A 21,694-nucleotide genomic window follows, 5' to 3' on the forward strand; every position below is an offset into this window, starting at 1 on the left:
TCACTTTCTGCCTCATTACATTATTTCTTTTCTGAAGAACGAGTTATGCTTACTAAGAACAAGTACTGCTATTAACCATGTGCGAATGGCTGACTGTAGGTTGTCATACAACAGGTATATATTGTCTGTGTTTAAATACTCTGAATGAACTCAAGATCAGAAAGTAACTGAAAACTGAAACTGACATTTACTAAAGCAAGCATAAAATATTGACTTTTTTATCTTGACTCTCCTGAAGTATAAATTAAACTTTTCTCACTGTTTTGTCAAAAAAGGCATATCATGTTTTGTAACAAACCACCACAATTGCTTATTGTGTTTCAGACAGCCCTAGCCACTTTTATGGATGATTGAAAAAGATATACTTGCTTACACATTAAATGGTAGCTATTCAATTAGAATTGATTTATGTTTATCGCTGAAACTTGGCCACAGCATAGCTACAAGGGTAAGCTCAGTGTTACCCAGCAGACTTCTAGCCATGCAGCTGAATCCATGGAGGCTTTGGTGAGCTGGGCCTCAACGTTAATTCCTTAGTCACTGACATTAAGGCAATACAGATGACAGGGGTGTTTGCCAATCAAATTAAATTAGTGTACCTGACCCACCCCTTCCTCCCATGGTCCTGTTTTTGGAATAAATCTTTTGATTGCCGACAGTGTCTTCAGGATGTTGAAATTAAGTATTTGCATCTGTTTGGAGGGTCTCATTGGGTGCTCAACTCAAGCTGCACCCAGGTCAATCTGTGGAAAGCAATGTTTTGTAAAGTCTTTCACTTTTTCCTTCAAAAAATGTGGTGTGACCAGCGAGATGCAGAATCAGAAGGGTAAGGTGTCAGCATAGTGTGGAAAAAGTCATCAATAATGTGGCTTTGCCACTCATGGCTATGATTGAAAAAATAAACACATTTTTCTTTTTCACTGTGCCAGCATATAGTTGGCAGGATGCAATGTGTTGTGTGTTCCATAGCAAAACCACAGCCATTCCACAAATGTCTGGCTTACTGTGGCTCTTTGCATTATTGAAAAAATATTTCCCATATTTATTTTACTTGGGGGAAAAAAACACAATTATAGTTTTTATGCTAATGAGGGTAAGAACTAATAGAGATCCAAGAAATGCATGCAGCTAAGTAAAAAAAAGACTGAACATCGGCAGCTGCATTCACTGATTTTCTTTAGATACATTGGTTGATTTTTCTGCGTGTGTACCTGATACTAAAGACTGTTACCATTCCTAGGTGGATTATTACCCCCCACAGTGGTGCCTCTATGTAGCTAATGGGTCACAGGAGAGAGCCATTCTTCAGCTCCCTTGAGGGTAGTCGAACAATCGCCAGAAAAAAAGGCAGGCAGACACTTATAATTCCTCCCTAAGGTGTACACCTTTTACTCACCTGGTAAAAACCAAGCCTGAGTGAGCTGTGTATTAAACCCACATACACGCAATGAGTGTAAAACATGCCCTTAGACATTCAGTAATATATCCCTGACCTTTCTTTAAAAATTTAACATTTAATAGCATTGTCTCTAGAGTTTTACATATATGGTCTGATTAAATATTGTTTTTGACCAATTTAATTTGATAATGAAAGTAGAAATTATTATTTCAGTGTTTGGTACATGTAATATAAAATTGTTTTGGGGGGGCAAAACAGAGTGCCTGTTGAATATGACAGAATATTTTCTGTCATTGGAATTTGCTTGATTTGCTTAATTGTATCTGTGGGAGAAATGCTATAGAAGTGCTTGGAAGATTTTAGCGCTGTGGACCTTGGGGTGTTTGAGAGTTGAAAGCATGTGTACTGAGCTTATTTACAGTCGCCGCAATTTACTTCCATGAGAGACAAATCAAGATTGTTTGTGGAAAGAAAGTCTGGGTTCACTGCAGTATCTCAACCACCACAAGAAAGCACCTGGTGTTCTGCTCATGTGCTTTGGGAGCCTTTGAAATGCTCAGTTTGTTCTCTTCGACGCTTTATTGTGGGGACACCTTGTCATCAGTGGAGACCCCTCTCAGGGTGGAGTGAAACTAGTATTTGGTCACATTTCTGTAAGTCTTGTTTTCTTTTTCCAGGACGGGGTGTTGAGAGTTGCCTCCTTTCAAAGATAGACTGAAACATATTTATATCGTGGATTGTTTTGTTTAACTTTTCACATTTTACATTTGAGGCTAACTTTAATTAATGGAGTTTCTGAAGTATTTGATAAAGTGCTACAGTCTGAAGAAAATATGGGGCATTTGAATGAATGATAAAAAATGAACATTTAAAATTATGATTTAATGTCATTTCAGTAATTTCATGTTATCTTTTTCCTTAAGTGAGGATAGCAAAGCCCGTAAACAGGAGCGTATGTCTGTATATGGTTGGATTTGCCACACTTCCTTAAAAAACTAATGAAATATGTGCTGTACTATATCGGAATGGTACAGCTAAATGATTCACAACATGTTTAGTTATATAAGTGTATGGTCACAATGTACGTAACAATTGCAATGTACTGTCACAATGTACATGACATTTAACACATCATAATGTTACTAATGCCTTATTGTTTGCATAGCTGATGTCTTAAAGTACTCCTTTTTTACCTGTCCTATCTTAAATTCTTTTATGCTGTGCATAACATTCTTTTTCTGTTTACTGAATTTCTATTTAGCAACATTGTGGCATACAATTTACATTAAACAAAAATGCATTGCACTAACCGATGTAAAGATAGAGATCCAGTCAAAAACAGTTTTGAACTGATGTAGTTTTAAGCTCTCTTTATGCATTTTATATATACACTGTCAGATACTGTTATTTGTAGTTCTTGTATCAGAGACAGGAATAAATTTAACTTTTGCATACGGGGTAAATGGCAGAAATACGCACACAATGTAAAGTTCTTTCCCTCAACTTTAAACTGAAAGGAATCTCCTTAGATAAACAATTAGTTCCACTTTCATCAGGTTACACAAAAAACTTGAACTGTTACATTTTGCCTAGATTTCTGTCAGTGCAATGCAGTGCAGTAGTCAGTTGCCTTTCAGTGAGTTTTTGCTCCCCTCTCATCACAATGGCTCGCATAGCTGTTCCATTCCTGTTATTTCAGTTCAGTTACTTCAAAATATCTTTCAGTGCTAGTACTTGCAAGGCCATTGAATGAAAATGAAAATTACATTATGAGAATGTGTACATGTGTCCAGCACAAGTGACAATGAGCACGTTCTTATATTCTTACCATTCACATGTGTAAATGGAATAAAATAGGCAGCCATTTTTTTTAATTATTATCGAAATGCAAATGTGTTTAATGTAGTATTTTTTTTCCCTAGCAAGAATGTATGTTTATAAGGAAAGCTGTGGAATTCCCAATGAAGGGCCTTGCAGCCAGCATTTGGTCAGAGCCATCCACCACCTCCATGGGAACACTTGTGGGATTTCTCTAGCACCTTTGCTGGCCAACAATAACAAAGGGGAATCCAGCCCACAGGATATGGGTAAAGCCCCTTGACCTTCAGCTTACTGTATGGGGAGGTGAAGTGATCCCATTCGTGGGGATAGGCCTCACGGTAAAGCTCAGTGGCACACGCTGAGGTTCAACCCAGGTGTGTCTAATGGTGCCCCCATCCCCTGGCCAGGTTGGTGTTTCTTGGTCCCTCTTTCATCTGACAGTGACTCAGCTGCTATATCTTGTGCATCACCGGTATAGTAATTTTGTGACCGCTACCGAAAGTGTGTCATTATTTTTCTTCACTTGCGGAAAAAATAAAATGACGCACTTTCAGGTGTGTTTTAGTATTTTTTTTACTCCATTTAAACTGAAAAATGCACCATGTGTAAAGATCTTTTAAATGTGTCATTCATTTAATATAGAAAAATTTCCCATAGGCAAGGAAAAATCCAGTATTGCTGTAAAATAATTATATTAATCAATAAATAATCCTCTGGTCCCCTGCTGGAAGAAGATTAGTTAGCTATAAGTTTAGACACCTAACACAATGCATGCAGTGAGCACGCAGGAAGGCACAGCAGTCCCAGGAGCAATAACGGTTCTTCTTTTCAACTGAAAACCTAGTACAATGCATCAGGTACAATGACATGTGTTGTGGCTTGAAGGACAGATGAGGAGACTGAACAAGGAGCCAGGAGTCCTCCCACGGCCTCAGGCTCTGTTCGGCACGGCTCTCAGGCTGCGAACTATGAGCTGCATTGTGTCTGCCCTCTTGGCGCACGCTGGGCTGGAAATTCCTTTGAAAGTGCTAAAACCCAAGTCAGGATATTAAAAAACACCGTCTGTCCATGTTGCTAGTGCAGCACAATGGCGATAGCGCTGTACAGGAAAGTATGTTGCATTAGCACTTATCTAGTATGTACAACACTTGCTATTCATATTATTTCGGCTGCCTGTAGTGGTTTTGCTGCCTTCTTCGCCTTAAAACTCTAAGAAGCTGACTTTGTGGCTCGGTCGTTCGGCGGACGAGTGACAGGGGCTTAGCCATTGCAAGTGGAGCCCAAGTAAGTGAGTGCAGTGTATCAAATACCAGCTGCATGGCCGCTTGACAAATTACCATTCAGCCACCTTTAGGCCCCTGTGTGTCAGGGGGGTGAGCAGAGTTTTGAGCTTTAGAAACTTTGCTTTCCTCGTAGTAGGTAGAAAAACATTTTTCCGGCAAAGTGTCTAGATAAATATATAAAAGGTGTTGTTTTCATTAGGGTGCAGGCCAGAGTTCATATTTCCCATCTCAGGGGTAAGGCCGGGAGAGTAATGGTCATGGACTTGTGTCAGAAAAGCAACTTGATACGGCAAAAGTGTGACATTGTGTAAATGTTGTAGCAGTCCTACCAAAACAGTATTGTAGAAAGCACATATGAAAAGCTTGAATGCGTGGTGCCGCTAGGCTAGCGGGTGGTTTGGTCGGAATTGTTCGACCTGTATGTCGCTCGTCATGTCTACGTTCTATTCCTTTCAATTTGCTTTGCTTGTGTTTCATGTTTGAGTTGTTACTACTGCATATTAGGATGCAGTTCTTTTAATCACAAAGTGCAGCAATAATCCCAGCCTCCATTAAAAAAAAAAAAAAAACAAAAACAGCCAGTAAGGACAGAATAGTTTACTATAGTGATTTGAGCCTCTCAGTTGGATGTTATTGTTAGGGCATCCTTCCAGAAGATGGTTTTCTGAAGCTGGCCATGCTTCTCCAACAGCTGTGCATGTGACAGGGCCCGACTTTCAGAGGGTTTACCCTTCGATCGGCAGAAAAAACAGGCACCTCCACGGTCCCAAATTAAGGCCATAAAGTGCCCGTCAAGATAATCTTTAATAAAGAATGGCTTCATGTTTAATCTTGGCCCAGCTCTCAAATTTCTTGCTTGATATAGTTTTGGCAAGTAATGTTTTAGCACAGATGTCCATCTTCCTGCTTCGCCACAGCTTTATAAAATCCACGTTAGGTGGTTATAAAGACTACATAAGATGATGTAACCACAGGACAAAGTAAAGGTAAATGATGAAGCTGAGAATTTCCCTCTTTAATGTAATAAATATTTTCAACACATACATAGCATTTGAGTCTTACAATATTTTGTAAGCTGTCCATATTTTATCTTACACTACATGAAAAGTAAAGGTTTATTATTTTTCATTTTAGTCAACCAGATTTATGATACAGGGCCGCAGTGGTCCAGTGCCTAATTCAGGAGCGTAGGGCGTAAGGTGCGATACACCCTGTATGGGACGCCAGTCTATTGCAGTGCAGTGCTGTTCGTCTTTTGTTACTTAAACATTTTATTTATTTATTTACATTTATTTATTTATTTAGCAGACGCTTTTCTCCAAAGTGACTTACAATGCATACTGTGTAGTGTTACTAGCCGACACACCCTTATTCCCCTTACAAGGGGACTTGTAAAAAATGTAGAAAATTTAATTAGTTTATGCATGTTAACATAGTAACCTGAAAAAGATAAGCATGCCTCATGAAAAGTTTCAAGCATTAAATTGGATTTTTTTTTTTTTTCTGGAATACTGTACAAGCAGAGGGGCGCGGTGGCGCAGTGGGTTGGACCGGGTCCTGCTCTCCAGTGGGTCTGGGGTTCAAGTCCTGCCTGAGGTGCCTTGTCCCCTCTCCCTCCAGCCCCTCGCCCTGTATTGCCGGGTTTGGCTTCAGCTCCCTGCGACCCCGTATGGGACATGCGGTTCAGACAGTGTGTGTGTGTGTGTGTGTGTGTGTGTGTGTGTATATACTATACATGCTTTGAACACTTTAACCTTTCTTTATGCCAGTATGTGCAAACTGCCACAGTGAAAACACGTTGCTGTAGCTGTCTTTGAGGCATAGAGGTATAGAGCGCAGTGTGGCTTGTGCTGCAGTTCTAAAGAGGTGCTTCTCGAGCTATGTAAGCTTTCTAAAGTTATGCAAAACAAAAAGTGCCAGCTGCTTTGACCATGATTCAAAACATAAACCAGAGCTTACTGTAGATGACTAGGCATAAAACAAATATGAGATAGTTTAGTATAAGAGACATAAACAATTCAGGGTAATTAGACTGTGCAATTTCAAAATAACTCACTTGCAAAATTACATTGAAAGTTAATTCCATACAGCTGCTCAGTGATGGGGAGCAAATGTAATAACTGAATATGCATTTATACCTCTCAGCTATTACAAGTAGTTACTTGAGATTCCCCAAGCCTTTATTAGCCTATTGAGTTATCACAAACCTCTACAAAATGTAATATATTTCATTTTCCCAGGTGGAAACGTGAAACTGTGGATTTACCTGTAAGTACGGGCTCAGTGAGAGAAACATGATTACGTTCACGCTGTTGCCTCCACAACATTGCAGCGTGCACGGACACAGGCCAGGGGGAAGCACGGCTTTGTCTATTTATTTCGGCGCCCCAAACAAACCCACCCGTGCTCAGCTTGTGTCGACCCGCTCTGCTGTATATGGTTGCTTGGAAATAACATGTATTCAAGGGCCGCACACAGGCGGAATGAAACCCATGATGTGTGTGTGTGTGTGTGTGTGTGTGTGTGTGTGTGTGTGCACGAGAGAGAGAGAGAGCGTGGGCGACCTCCGGCGTGACTCTGGCCTACATTTTCCACACTTTACTGAGCTGCGAGAGAAAAGAGGTGTCACGCCGAAACACACATGGAGCCAATAGCTGTTAGGATGGCAATCCAGTCCTGCCGGCAGTGAACATTCCTCTCCCTAGAAAGCTGCAGGGAAGGTGAGGTGACAGCCAGGCGAAATGAGCGGAACACCAGCAAAGCCCTGCATCTGGCACTTTGTTTTCTTTCTCCATCTCTCTCCGTTTGGAAGAGTTCTTCGGGCTCTCCACGCTCACCCACCAAGTGATACACACACCTGAGTAAAATCGACCACTTTTCATAGCACTTGCAGAGTCCTCACATAATTTGCATGCACATTGAACTTTTATCTGTAGAAATGGTGTAGAGCGAAGGTTTGGTTTTCTTCACAGAATTTCAAAAAAAAAAAAAAACACATAAAATGTCAACTACTAAGAATGTGGTATCGTTTATGGAAATTAGAAAATTTGGGAAAAGTTGGTCAAGCGCTCCGTGTCGCTGAAAAGCCCGCGCCCTCATGTGCAGGGCGCTGGAAGCGAGGAAACATAACCTTCAGCCGACAGAATGCATTCTTTACCTTGCAAATGGCTTTGGCAGCTACTTGTTGATGGAGGGCTTCCACCCGTGCGCCACGGAGACGGTCCCGTCCCGTCCGCTCCAGTAAGAGAGGCCTCGCCATTTACATAATGAATTTATCTTAGAGGAGGCGGGCCGGCGTGCCCGATGAGTTACTGTATATCTGCCGAGTGCCTTTGTTGAATAAAAACCGGCAGGGCCAACTGGAGAGAAAAACTGTGGTCTTGCTCTGGAAAAACACAAACAACCAACGATGAGCGGGATGGAATATGGGGGGCGCTAAAAAAAATTGAGTGCCCCTCAGGGGGTGAGAGAGGAACCGCAAAATTTGAAGCACAAGCAAAATACTTGGAGGATTTGCCTTTTCATTGTCTTAGGATCACTGATACAATCTGAATGGGGTGAGAGCGGGAAGCTGCATTGCTTGAAGCTCTGAGTGAATGACAAGCAGCGGGATGGTGTGGGGTAAGAGCCCCGGCGTGTCCACCACAGTAAAGTCTTCCTGTTAAAGAGCAGGCAGCTCACAACTTTCTGCTCTTTCTAATACATCTCTCTTTCTCTCTCTCTCTCTCTCTCTCTCTCTCTCTCGCACACTCACTCACTCACTCACTCTCACACACACACACACACACACACACACACACACACTCTCTCCCGCTCTCTCTCTCCCTCTGCCCCTCTCTTTTTTTCCTCCCCTCCTTCCTTAGAGCCTCGCTAGTCACTGCCTGCAGCAGTAATCGGAAGAGCGCCTGTTCTCGCCCGCCATCAGCCTCCAGAGATTCTATGAGGGGCTCTGTGGGTCTTCACACTTACAATGAAAAAGAAAAAGGTGGCCTTACGTCTATAATTTACGCGTGAGCTGTCACGAGCGGAGAGCTCCCTTAGCTGTCGGCCAAATATTGAGCTGGAGAGACACAGAAGACACTTCACCGGGCAGACAAGAAGGAAAAGTAAAAGGACTCCTCTTCTATAACAACTGTGAGTATTTTCTGTCGCGTATTTAGTGGCTTGCGTATAGCTTTTACTTTTAATTTATTATTTGTTACACGTGTGTCTGAAAGGGGAGGTGCAGTTGCTGGTGTACATTTGATGACATAGAACAGCATGTGCTGTTTGGAAAAGTTAATACTGTTCTAGCTAAAATCGTAATTCACTTCCGTTTTATTGGTTACATTAAATTTTTGTATTTTGTGTCTCAGTGAATAGAAATTATTTTTAATGGTTTCATTTGTTTTTCAATTATTGACATGTAGTGAGTGTTTTTAATTCAGTATGTTAATAATATATAAATACCAACGGTAAATTCCAGACATCCTTTTTCAGTGTTGAAATTTAGTTCCTTGATTTATTTTAAAGCCATTTATATTTCCTGGTGTAAATTTTATTACCTTTTGAATTTCATAAATAAGTTGCAAAGAATAAATTTCAGTTTAAATTTCAGTTAAGGCCTAGTGTCAGAACGTTTTACTGTGCCACTTATTTAAAGCATGCAGAAATTAAGATCAATTTAATAATCACAAGTGTAAAATGGTATTTTTAAAAGAATAACAAAATTGTGCAAATAATTTACAGTCAAAGAAAAATAAATAATTATTGTTATCTTGGATGCTGCACAGTAATGTTTTCCTTTGTAAGACTTTTTTTTTATTTTCTGTTGTAAATAATCTATTTTTTTTTTATTTACCCAATAGAAGTATAAGTCCAAATCTGATTTCTTTTTAAATGTCAAACTTTTTTCAGCAGATGGCTAATGATACACAGGTGATAAATTTGAAGGGTGAAAAGACAGATAGATGTGCAGATCCGCTTAATGTTTTGTTTAGAACAGCATGATCCGTGTTTCTCCGACAATTGAACGGTGGCCACTGTCTTAGTATATCAACTTTCTGTTTGGCATGTTCACGCACCTGAAGTCATTTCGTCTGAAGTTAAACGTATATCGAGTTATTTTGTTTTAAGGCGTGCCCTTTCCTTCTGGATGCAAAGAATATCAACCAGGCAAAAGTAATTCAAGAACGAATGAATTAAATAGACAGAGCAGGTGTGTAACATGTCCCAGTGAAAAAAAGGTAGGTTGGGGAGATATATGACAAACGTTTACCCAGTGAAAGATATTCCTATGCTCATTAAGTTTACATTTTCCTTGCAGCAAGTAAAACAGAGAGGTCCCTGCAGGAGACCCTTCAGACCAAGCAGAATAAACAAAATGGGCACAGTTAGAGCAGTTGACACCAAGTGACATCTGCTGCAGAGAGGAATTCTCAGGCAAGGGTCCGCCGGCTAGCAGGCTTGCTGCGATGTGGTCCGTGGTCTCCTGAGATAACCAGCCGATCACAACTGGAAGAAGTCATCTCACTTTTGTGCACAATTCCTTTTTTAATTTCTCTCCCCAACTTTGGGGTTACGGTCATAGAGTGGAACAGGCATATAAGACAGCTGCTCAGCGTAGATTTCTTTTTTCTTTTTTTTTTTTCTTTTTTTTTTTCTTTTTTTGCATGACCTGTTATAAAACTAAATTGATTTCTTGCAAGTACAGCTTAAATACGTGGGGCTGTAATTTTGTGATCCACTTTATTTGTGAATCCCGTGTGGTTTATTTTCAATTTTTTACTTTCTTTTCTTTCTGACAGTGCATTATTTAAAGCTAAGAAGGCTGACAAATTAAGAGTGTCTCTCTGAAGCTGGGAGATGAAGCATATGATGGGAAAAGAATGAGCCCATCCTGTTTGGAAGGCTTTTTCTGTGTGTATAAACTCCACGGGGCTGCTGCTGTCTTCTGCCTCCATTCTTTCCACACAATAAGCCCGTTTATCTAATTAACTGATAAGCAGTGGCCCGATTTGGACTGTTTGCTCAGTGTATTTGTTTTAATAAAGCCTTCCTTTGGGTGAATCACGAGCACTTCTCACTGAGGCGTTGTTTGCTGAAGGCCTGACGTGTGCCTTGTCTGTGTGTGTGTGTGTGTGTTTGTGTGTGTGTGTGAGAGAGAGCGAGAGAGTGTGTGCGCGCACGTGTGCGTGCGGCGGGAACTCCTTTTCAGAGCCGGAAAACGGCATGCGCTGAAAGACGCGGAGGGCTAATTGACGAGGTCCGGGCCGCGCCGTTCATTAGAAGGAGACAGAGGAAGCGGAGGCCTGGGGCCCATTCTGCGTGATTAGCGGAGCGAGTTGTTTACTAAATACGGGAGGGTGTTGTTTTGCTAACGCGCTGCCGTTTGCCTCTGGACTGTGTTGCCAAAAGAGGAGGAAACGAGGCTTGAGCGCTTTCGGCAGTCGCCTCCCTGCAACTGCTATTTACCTGTTTGTGGGATCATATTGGTTGTTTGTTTTTCTTTTAAATGGGATAATTAGGATTCTGCTGAGTCTTAAGCGGAGGCCGGAATCATATTTGACGTACATTTTAAAATGACATTTGTTAGCAGCTGGGATACCTGTGCTTTAGTTAAACAGTTCCTAATACAAGAGTAATGATCAAATGCCGCTCTTTCTCGATCATTTTTTTTTTTGTAGCAACCATAATACTGAGCCCTTCTTCCCTTGTAAAAGACACCAGAGATTTTCAGCAGATTCAAATGGCAAATAAAGGGATGTTAAATACAGAAATATTTATTCATATTTAACATAAAAGAAATATATAAATGATTTACTGAAGTAATGATGAATAAATGTATTTTTGTATTTGCAAATTTCAGCAGTTAGATATTTTATCTAAATACCAAAAAATATTTTGAACAGTTATTTCCGGTTCCCGTAGTTGAATCAGTGTTATTTTTACTTTCTAAATGAATGTGTCTCTCGAGCTATCATTTTTTTTCTGGATTTGCTTTTGTTTAGTCCCATTTTTACCATTCCGCTGTGTTGCTCTGCGGTAGGGTGAGTGTGATAAAATGTCCACCTTAAATCTTGTTTGATGGGCCCTCAAAGTGAAGCTGCCTTCTGGAAATAATTTTGAGGGTTGAAGAGCACAGTATTAACAGATTTAATGTAGCTATTGAGTGAATTGCTGGAGCACCATGTCAGATTTAACAAAATGAGAGGGACAAATTACACGTCAACAGACCGGACATCTGTGAGGAATTACACTTTTAATTAAAGAAAAGTGAAAATCAAAAATTACCACTACACGCTGTTTTCTCGAAGGTATGCAGCTTTCAGCTGAATTATGTGTGTTACAACAGAGTACTTGCTTTTAAACAATGGGCATTTTGCAAAAAGTAAATATCGGTTTTTTACGAACGGAATTAAGGTTTTCGAATGACTTTGAGGCTATGTTAATTATATTAACTGCCGTGGAATACAAGCCATATGGTGCCAAAGACCTAGAATGGTTCATTTATTTTCAGTTTCAGTTCAATTTTGGTCATTAAAATATTTGGTCTGTATTCAGCCTGTTCCGACATAGTGCAAGGAGGCAGAAATTGAGCACATTGCATGCGCTCCCTCTTAAGCCTGCTGCATCTTTAAAATAAAAAAAAAAAAAGGTGCGCCATCGGTGTTTGTTGTTGGTTTGGATGTCCGCAGAGAAAGAAGCAAGCGGAGTGTAGCATTCAGTAAACTGTGACTAGCTCCACTCACATCTGTGTTCAATTGTTGTCTGCGTGGACATTCTTTGCGAGTAGATTTATTTTTCCTGGGCCACCATGTGGATTCAGCTGACCAACCTAAGTGGGGATTAGCTGTTCTAAAGTTATTTTGATTAAAGCGCTGTTTTTCAAACCTAGTAACACACAACACATGGTTTGCATGCAATATTAAATTCAAAGGAAAATGCGCTATATGGCCTATGATATTAAAATCCTGTTAAAGTGTATGGGAAGTGCTGTAGGAGAAAATAAACACTTTTTTTCTTTTAGAAAGTCATTTCTTGTTATCCCTCATTTTTTGTTCCAAATTTTGCACTTGTTGTACGGAGAAGCAAAAGGTATTAATCTATAAATAGTTATTTTTATAAATACTTTAAATTAAAAATGACCTCTTCGATGGGCCTTTTTGGAAACAGTTCAAGTAATAGTTAATTCTAAGGTGTCTGTGATTTTCCATATTCCCTTGAGCTACGGCCGCAGCCACAGGTAAATCGGTACTATATGCCCTGAGGCTCAGCCGACGTCCAACATATTGAAGCCCTCCATGTTAAAAGCATGAGAGTGTTTGCCAGTGGAAATGTGCCGTTCTCAAAATAAGTAAAGCGAAACAATGAACAAACAGAGCAGAGTGAGCAGTGTTTGGCTTTTTCTTTTCTCTTCTCTTTTTGATGACACTTTGAATGCTTCATCTGCGCGCTCTTTGTTGCGGGCCCATCAAAGGCCCGTCCGTTCAGGTTGGACTCCCGCTCACATCAAAGATGCTCCGTGCACCTCTTTAAACAATAAATAAGTCGAGGTGCAGAAGAAGGGCTTGTTTTTGCTCTTTGCGCGTCCCACTTCACCTGGTCTGTATCGCCTGCAGGCGGGCAACGCAGGTCGGCCCAGGGACGCCGGCATGGTACCATCATCCACCAGCACTTTTTTGTTTTTGTTTTTTTTTGTTTTAAATGTGATTGTACTTTTGACAGATTGTACATGTTAGGACTTTTTTCATTATTTTGGCGGATGGCATTGTCATTTATGACTTTCAAGTGAAAGCAATTTTGAATGACCTTCGAAAGGATGGTAGCTGAAAATGACAGCAGTATGCAATTGTGTGTGTGCGCGTGAGTGTGTGTGCGCGTGAGTGTGTGTGCGCGTGAGTGTGTGCGTGTGTGTGTGTGTGTGCGCGTGTGTGTGTGTGTGTATGTGCGAGAAGATGACCGAGCGGCAGGCAGCAATGGAAAAATGAGTAACCCTCTTTAAAGTGAACGGTATTCATGAGGGCTTTACCAGGGTGCAAAGTGCTGAACCTTTTTTAAAAAAACATAAGACCAAACAGCTCATGTTACTTGGGAGCCAGAAACAATTAAAAATTCATGCAGGGATTTGTGGACTTAAAAAAAAAAAAAATGCACACACATTTGCTGGACAGTTTTTTTTTTGTTTGTTCTTTCTGTTTAGGATGTGAGTTCTTATGAGCTCTGTCCAGCATACCAGAGCAGGTCTTTGAGACTCGACGTAAACCTGAGGCCGTCATTGTTATAGTAAATGGACTGTCCAGAAATGGACACCAAAACACTACTGTCAGTTACATGAGTTATAGGTGCACATGCAGTGTCATCAGAAATGCATAGGGGACCATATGTTTGCTGTGTCCTCATGGCCGAGATGCCCTGCCGCATCTGCGAGTCGCTCGTCTTTTATTCGTCCAGAGGTGCTCTCTTTCCTTTGCAGTGAATCACCCCACCCCTCCCCATGCTTCCCCTCCCGCGATGCCCCAGGTTCGAACTTCTTTCCAGGTTTCCTTTATGCATCCCTCCATGCCGCAGGGCTGCCCACGGCCTGCGGGAACCGGCCGCTGCAGTCATTAAGTGCTGTCAGTGTAAAGAGAGCGGGAGAGGAGATGTATTTCAGATAGCGTCAGTCGTTAGCTAAAGACGCCACTGAAGATGCTAGGGGCGTCATGCTCTGCTTGCTCACGCTCAACAAGTCCCTTTTCCAGCAGCTACCTTCAGCAAGGCACCACCACCACCACCACCACACACGCACACACCCATCCAGCCCCGCACACGCTCCCCCTTCCTGCTTACCTTGGCTAAGCCGCTTTGCATGTTGATTGGGGGAGGGCTAATCCAGTTTGCAGCTGTCGCAGACCAATGATGAATCACCTTTCCGTCATTTGGCTGCCTCCACCGCCCCCCCCCCCCCCCAGTCCCCCCACCTTGGAGAGGAGGGAAGACCTGAAGGAGGAAACAACAGTAGAGGGTTCAGCCCGGAGACAATGTGCCCCTCTGTTCCTCCTCTCTTCCTATTCTGCTAGAGGAGAACAATAATGTTTTCTCACACAATGTCCATTGTGTCATGCATGGATGTGGACAGTGACACCGAAGTGAAATAACAAGGAGCGATATTGTTTCTGCTTGGCAGGTGGAAAAAAAACACACACAGGCTGATTCAGATGATTCTGATCCATCCAGTTCCAGGTAAGAGAGCTGCTGGACTGCTGGTGGCGGTGTCTTTGAGATGCTTGTGCTTTTTGCAAAGAGCAGTGGGGGTTTTTAGCGTACTTGTTGGCTGCCGCTGGCTGCGAGGTGTAACGCCGGGGACACTCGACTTGCATTCTCTCAACAAAGAAAATGATAAAGAGGAACTGTCAATGTTTTGTGCAAAGGAATTTTCTTGTGTTAAATGCACCCTCGTATTGAAGGTAACTACCACCAGGGCAGTGCTGTGCTTCAGTTTTGGATGTGGGTGAATATGGAAAAAGTTAGGTATTTTCTTTCCGAAACCTTTAAAGACTCCTAGGGATGTTTGGCTCTTTTAATTACTATAACCTATTTAACATGTTTCGATGACCTTACTGGCTGTACGTTGCTTGTCTGAGCTGCTGCAGTCAGCAGTGCGGCATTATGTTAAGTTACAGAAGTTTTCGAGTACTAAAATTAATAAGGAAAAAGGCTGATAGCGTATAGGTAAAGTAAATATGTCGGTTTCAGCTTTCATTTCACGTTATGTTTTTCATCAGAACGTTTTTATGCAATGAAAATTATGCTTTTTTTGTAAAGCCTTACAGTAATTGATAAAAGAAGCAATTAGTGTTTTAAAGTTAAATTTTAATTGCCTGTCTTGTAATGCAGTGCAACAGTAGATTTCCTCTTAATTTAATTTAGGGGGATGATTCACAGAAAAGACAAATATGCATTTCACTCTGTCTTCAGCGCACAATGGCCAGATTTATGTTCCATTTGATATGCATAATAAAGTCCAGAAAGCGTACAAATGTTATGATAAAGTAATGTTTTCAATGGAGCAAGCTTCAGTATAAACAGAGAAACAATTAAAGGGCTGCCAGAGAATTCCCTATTCTTCACTGAGGCATGAACTATTACAGCTGCCAGAGCTGCCGAGTTTTCAGAAAGTACACTGCTGACACACTTTCAGCAAGAACACAGAGCACTCACTTATTTTTCTTCACTTTCTTCCGCTTCTTACTTAATGTCTTTGATACACACGCACAGATGTGTATGTATGTATGAGGGTAAGTCAGAAAGTATCTGCAACGTATCCCGTAAAAATTGCTTTTTGCCTTCCTCATACACACGTGTGTGTGTGTATATAAATATATATATATATATACACACACATATACATATATACATATATATGCTGCACCTTGTCATTAATTTTCATTTACTTTAGCTTCATAACTGCATCTTTCGTCTCAGCTGAAACTGTTACTACACCCTGTCTTAATTATTTATATTTTTTTTAAATCTTACTGTGCATTTGCGTGTAGGTTTTCTGTAGCTGTTAAAATGTGGCACGCTGTCTCTATTTCCGTTGTCTCCATTCACCTGTGTATTCTTTGCTTTACTGGGTTTGAGGAGAGTAGTGAAGTAGCGCTTTCTTCACCACAGGTCTATGGAAATGCAGGATCTAGCCAGTCCACCCAGCCGAGTCAGTGGAAGCAGCGATTCCCCTAATGGTCCAAGCCTTGACAACCAGCATATCAATAACAATTCCATCACTCCAAATGGCACTGAAGGTATGCTTTTCCACACTTTCTTGTCCACCTTCCCATTTCAGATTTGTATAATGTGATAGGCTGTATTTTCATCTCTTTTTTCATCCACCTTGGCAGTATGCAATCTCTTAGGAGGTAGATTTTAAAAAGTTTTAAAAAAATGGTCAGCCAGCCCATTTTTACGTAGGTGCAGAGGAATCACAACTCAGTCATTCAAAATCAGTGTCAGCAAAATAACGATTGGCATTTCGTCATCATTATCACTGCTCAAGCTTTTGTTTTTCTTCACCAGAAAAATAGAAGATGCTTTTCATAAAAAAAAGACCTCAGAGGGTGTTGAGATTTGCAACAGATGAAAATAGGGCAGCAGGTATTTTAGCAAGGGAGCAGGAGCCATACAGCCATCGGGGCCATCACCTTGCTTCATGGAAGTCCTCAGTCCGAATCTCCCTCCTGCTGTAGTACCCTTGAGCAAGGTACTTATGCTGAGTTGCTCCAGTAAAAATACCCAGCTGTATAAATGTGAAAATGGTTGAATCGTTGAATATCTAACATTGTAAGTTGCCTTGGATAAGGTGACAGGTGCATAAAGTGTCAGTTTTTTCAACACGGTTGCAGCAGGACACTGTTTCAAACGTTCATTCCGCACACACCTCAGTGTCCTCTCCAAAGCAAAACTTTCACGGTCACAGTCACTACAAGCAGCAGTGCAGCTCTCCTATGAGTGTGTGATTTTTCTGCTGAAATGTGATCACTGTGAAGATTGTCATGTCTTCCCTGCCATTCTTTTTTTCCCATAGGTGATAACATCACTATGCTTACCACAGCGGACTGGTTGTTAAGTTCTAGTACACAGACCGCTGCAGGTTTGTTCTGATGTGGTGATACAATGAAAGGACAATACTTGGTGTCTTCCTAGGCTTTAAATCCTTGATTATTATTATTATTATTATTGTTGTTATTACTATTGTTATTATTGTTGCTGCTGCTGTGTATTTTGTTCATGTAATTATTTATTTGCTGACAGAACTCACATTTTCTTAAAAGTGATTTTCTGTCGTTATGACTATAAAAAGATTTTGCTTTAGAGATATTTTGTAAAAATCACAAAGTATTATTAATAATAATTTATAATATTAATAAAAATCAAATTTTGACAGATGAGTGTTGTGGCACTTCCACTCATTTGGCCTTCGCTTTATTTCTGAAGAATGACAACTTTTATGATGATTACCCTACTTTACCTCAACTATTGTGCCTTTCATTACAAGGCTGTTGTCATGGCCTCTTCTGTTGTGTGATGTTCAGTGCGTTGAACGCATGGTTTGGGAATGGTTGGCAGCAGCCCCTTGGCTAATGAATGGTTTGAACGCAGATGGGGGCACCGTGTGCTTTTCGGATGGTTGTAAACGCACGGCTTGGTTTCGGCAGGCCTTGCGGGGGTATGTGTGGTATGTGAGGACCCAAACGCCGCGGGCAGCGCATGCTCATGGCCCGCCGCGGCCTCTGTCCGTTCCATAGGTTGGAGAGGGGGTTTGGGGAGGGTTAGTTGGGGTGCGTTCCACAAATTTGCATCGCTTCCCATCAACATGTGTTTCCCAGCAGAGTAAGCCCAGTGGAAACATGTTGGACATGACAGCAAACGGCTTTGGTGGGCACAACTCCATACCCACATCGTGAATCTGTTCTCAGCAAAAAAAAAAAAAAAAGAAAAAAGAAAAAAATCCCCCTCCTGAGGTGAAATGGATTTATTTCAAAGGGCCCGGAGTTGTCAGACAGCTGTTAGCTTGTCTCTGCTGTTGCGTCGGTTTAGCCCAGACAACCCTTGGCAGACTGCGGAGCCAAACTCTTCTTTGTGCTACCTATGTTTACTCTGCAAATTCGTGTAGATGTCTGTTCACACACGGAAACATTTCTTTCCATTAATTCTCACCCTTTTTTACCCATTTTTTTCCTGATGCTACGCATAAACTTGTGGTAAGCAATGACTTATACAGTAGTGACACCTAAATATAATGAAGATATGTCATAGCATGATTTATCACAGTATGTGTTGTCATATAAGCATGTACTAACATATCTATAAACATTTTTATTGAGGAGTTAAGCAGCTTTAAGAAAAAAATCTTGGTTATTCATGTAATTTCACTGTAGAAAGAATGAATCCCATCTCTTTGTGGGAACCTCTTTATTAAATGGTTCAACCCTTGATGCACAAAGTAAAATTGCTAACTAATTTGTTCAGCCACAAATCAATTACCAAAGCTTCACAAGATCTGTGATTGTACATTGCATACAGAGTCTTCTAAAATACTTGCTTTGCTTCTTGTTGTAAATCTCCTATATGTTGTTGAAGCATATTTCAAACCTATGTTCAGCTGTTATCAACTAGCTGACTTGGGAAGTCCTAATTGGTTGTAGACGCCTGTATGTCACAGCTAGTCTTCAGATATGAGTTGAAGCCAAGTAATGATACCTTTTTCCTTCAACACCCTGACAGACATGTTTTTGAGAGGCAGTGTGGATGATATTTAGATCCTGAACTGCAGTTAGGTAGCTACACACAGGTCTGTATACCATAGGAGACAAACAGGAAATCATGGGAATGTGCGGTGTGCTTTATGGTGCCATGGCCTCACATGACCTGTGGGTCATCAACCATGTTGCCTCTGTGTTTGCAGTTAAAACAGAGCCAATGAGCAGCAGCGAGATTGCCACCTCTGCAGGCAACGGATCTCTAGACAGCTTCTCAGGATCAGGTGAGAAGGTGGAGGGTGGGGGTCTCTGGTAGGGCGGGGCCCGGAAGAGGCCCTAAGACACCTCTTATAGCTGCAGAATGGATGAACGAGACTGTCCCAGAGATTCGACACTGATAAGCAAGGGCCCGGGGGGTGTCCCAGCCAAGATGGGGACCAACCAGGTCTCTGTGCTCAGGTTCACACGCCAGCTTGGCTGAATTATAGCCTCCGAAGCATGAGACCTGTCTGCCTGCAGGAGAGTGACATGGCGTCTTCTGAGCCCTTACGCCCTTTTTGATGGTTTTCTTTTCATTGCTCGAGGGCAGGAGAACACTGAGAGTGTGAGTTGCATCTCGGAACCACACAAAAGGGAACGCCAGATCACAGGTTACTTGAGATAATACGATTCTGTAAAGTAACAGTCTGGTAAAACTGAATAGCCACATACAGGAGAAAAAAGGGGGAAAAAATTGGCTTATTATCAAAATCCTTATACTCAAATAACATTGCTGCTACTTTTCACCCTATCAGTCTGTGTAAACATGTTTTAATGTGTTAAATGTATGGTTTAGATCTACGGAACCACATTAACTAAGGAAGAATAAACAGTATAATGTTGCTGTTAATTTGCTTCATATCCCTACATATTTTACCAAGGACCTGATCTGTAAATGTTAGACGTACATAAATCACGTCTGTGACTTCTGCTTTTGACGATATTAATGAGTATTAGTCATTTTAAACCGCATTTACGCTTGGGGGAAAGAAAAGACTTGCTTCAAACCAGTCTCCAGCTTGTCCAATGGAAGGTGCTGATATGTTGGTAAAAGCTTTCAGTGTAATAATGTGTTTCAGGGCTAACACTCAGTGCTCCAGAAAGAGAACCAAATCCTTACTTTAACCGTCAAGACCAATTTAACACATGCTTAAGAACTATGTCACACTTTCTAAAAATGGTGCAAACCCACTATTTACTTACACTTTTCCACATTTCCCGCAATACGTGGCCTTGTGAAAAATCATGCCTTCATTACGTATCTCTTATTATGCTTTTATGTATTTGTTGTATATTAACATACACTGGTTTCTTAATTTTGTCTTTGCATGCAAATATAATACTATCTTGAGCAGTTTACTGTTGGTGAAATAGTTGGTGAACTAGGACAGCTGTTAGCGTAGTGGTAAGAGGTGCTGCTGCCTTTAGACCCACGGGTTGCAGATTTGAATCTCACCTCTGGCTGTAGTACCCTAGAGCAAGGTACTTACCCTAAATTGCTCCAGTGAAATTACCCAGCTATATAAATGGGTATATAGTTGTAAGTTGCTTTGAAGAAAAGGGTCAGGTAAATAGTTAAAAGTTGTGATTTTGAAAATTAAACATGTTATGATCAGCTGTTATTTTCTAAAGAATGTACAAAGTACATTGCGACACATAACTTGTTTTGGTTTTCCAGATTTTTTCATTGCTAAAAGACAAATATGACTGTATATTACCATATAATCTCTATTTATGAAGTTCAACTGTCCGTTTTATCCTTCTGAAGATAGTTTTTTTTTTTTTAAACATTTTTATCAGCAGTTTATTCAAACCGAATCACAGCAAATCAGTCTTTGAATAATGGTGTCTCTTACATTTTGAATAGCTGTGTCTCTCTCGTGTCTCAGAATCCACCGAGGACCATTTTCAGTGTTATATAATGTCTCCAAGGCTATGTGACATTGCTACTTGCAGTCCTCACAGTCATGCTTTCTGGTGGTTCTGCTTTAGAACACCCCTGCGAACTGGCCTTTCCACTATGTGTTTACGTCTACTGTTGCCATGGTGATACTTCTGCGCTGCAAGAGATACATAGTCAGCATACACATATAAAAACATAAAAGAATTACCTGATCACTTCTGTATTGTTCCTCATTTTTAACCTAAAACAAGGTTACAGAAATAAATAGAGTAATGTAGTGTAATTACCATTTCCTTGGAATCCAGGAGTTCTGTTGGCAAAAAATAATATTTACCTTCTTTTTAATGTTTAAATATGTGCTTGCCTTTTTTTCTTTCTTCCCTCCTCAGCTATTGGACCCAGTGGCTTCAGCCCAAGACAAACTCACCAGTTTCCCCCCCAGATCTATCCGTCCAAGTAAGACTTCTTTTACTTCCCTTTGAAAAAATAAGCATCATCCAACTTCATTTGGAGCTCTAATTAGATCCTTCTGCTAGATCGGCTTTTTCAACCAGCCTTGTTTTGCATGGATGTCTGCTGCTTGTGCTCTCTGAAATCTGTTGTAATTATTATCTTGCGAAAATTTCCTTGATGCTGTTATTCTTATTCAATATGTATTAGCAGTTTGCTGCTTTCTCAGTTTTCATTCTCTTCCATATTTTTAAAGTTCTTCACTAGCAGATTCCTTACAAACAGTACCCTTGAGCATTTAGATAATACAATAAAATGTGATTTTTTTTCTCCCTCGTCCCTCTCTGTTTCTCTGTTTGTTGCTGTCTTTTTTTTAATGTGAAAACAACAGCAGACCTTATCCGCATATTCTTCCAACTCCTTCATCTCAAAACATGGCGGCATACGGCCAGCCCCAGTACAGCACGGGTATGCAGCAGGCCACAGCATACGCCACCTACCCTCAGCCAGGCCAGCCCTATGGAATCCCAGCCTATGGTAATTACGCCAAGCCAGCAAGACACCACTCATTTGTGTACTG

At 41.0% G+C, this 21,694-nt stretch overlaps 1 protein-coding gene across 7 annotated transcripts in view; it reads left to right on the forward strand.

Annotated features, from left to right (window-relative positions):
- eya1 (EYA transcriptional coactivator and phosphatase 1) overlaps positions 1–21,694 on the forward strand; it is an 81,680-nt gene that overhangs the window by 31,396 nt on the left and 28,590 nt on the right. For 4 of the 7 annotated variants that reach the window (XR_001966216.2, XM_018754268.2, XM_018754270.2 and 1 more), the window contains exons 3-9: positions 8,367–8,637; positions 14,651–14,706; positions 16,141–16,268; positions 17,048–17,113; positions 18,929–19,006; positions 21,054–21,120; positions 21,506–21,651. Coding sequence is in view for 6 of the 7 variants with exons in the window: in XM_018754268.2 (XP_018609784.1) it covers positions 16,145–16,268; positions 17,048–17,113; positions 18,929–19,006; positions 21,054–21,120; positions 21,506–21,651 (481 nt within the window). In the remaining variant the exon portion in view is untranslated. The remainder of the gene's footprint in view (positions 1–8,366; positions 8,638–14,650; positions 14,707–16,140; positions 16,269–17,047; positions 17,114–18,928; positions 19,007–21,053; positions 21,121–21,505; positions 21,652–21,694) is intronic. The other 3 variants (XM_018754271.2, XM_018754272.2, XM_018754273.2) reach the window with 2 other exon arrangements.

Source organism: Scleropages formosus, chromosome 9, assembly GCF_900964775.1.
Source record: "Scleropages formosus chromosome 9, fSclFor1.1, whole genome shotgun sequence".
Taxonomy (NCBI): domain Eukaryota; kingdom Metazoa; phylum Chordata; class Actinopteri; order Osteoglossiformes; family Osteoglossidae; genus Scleropages; species Scleropages formosus.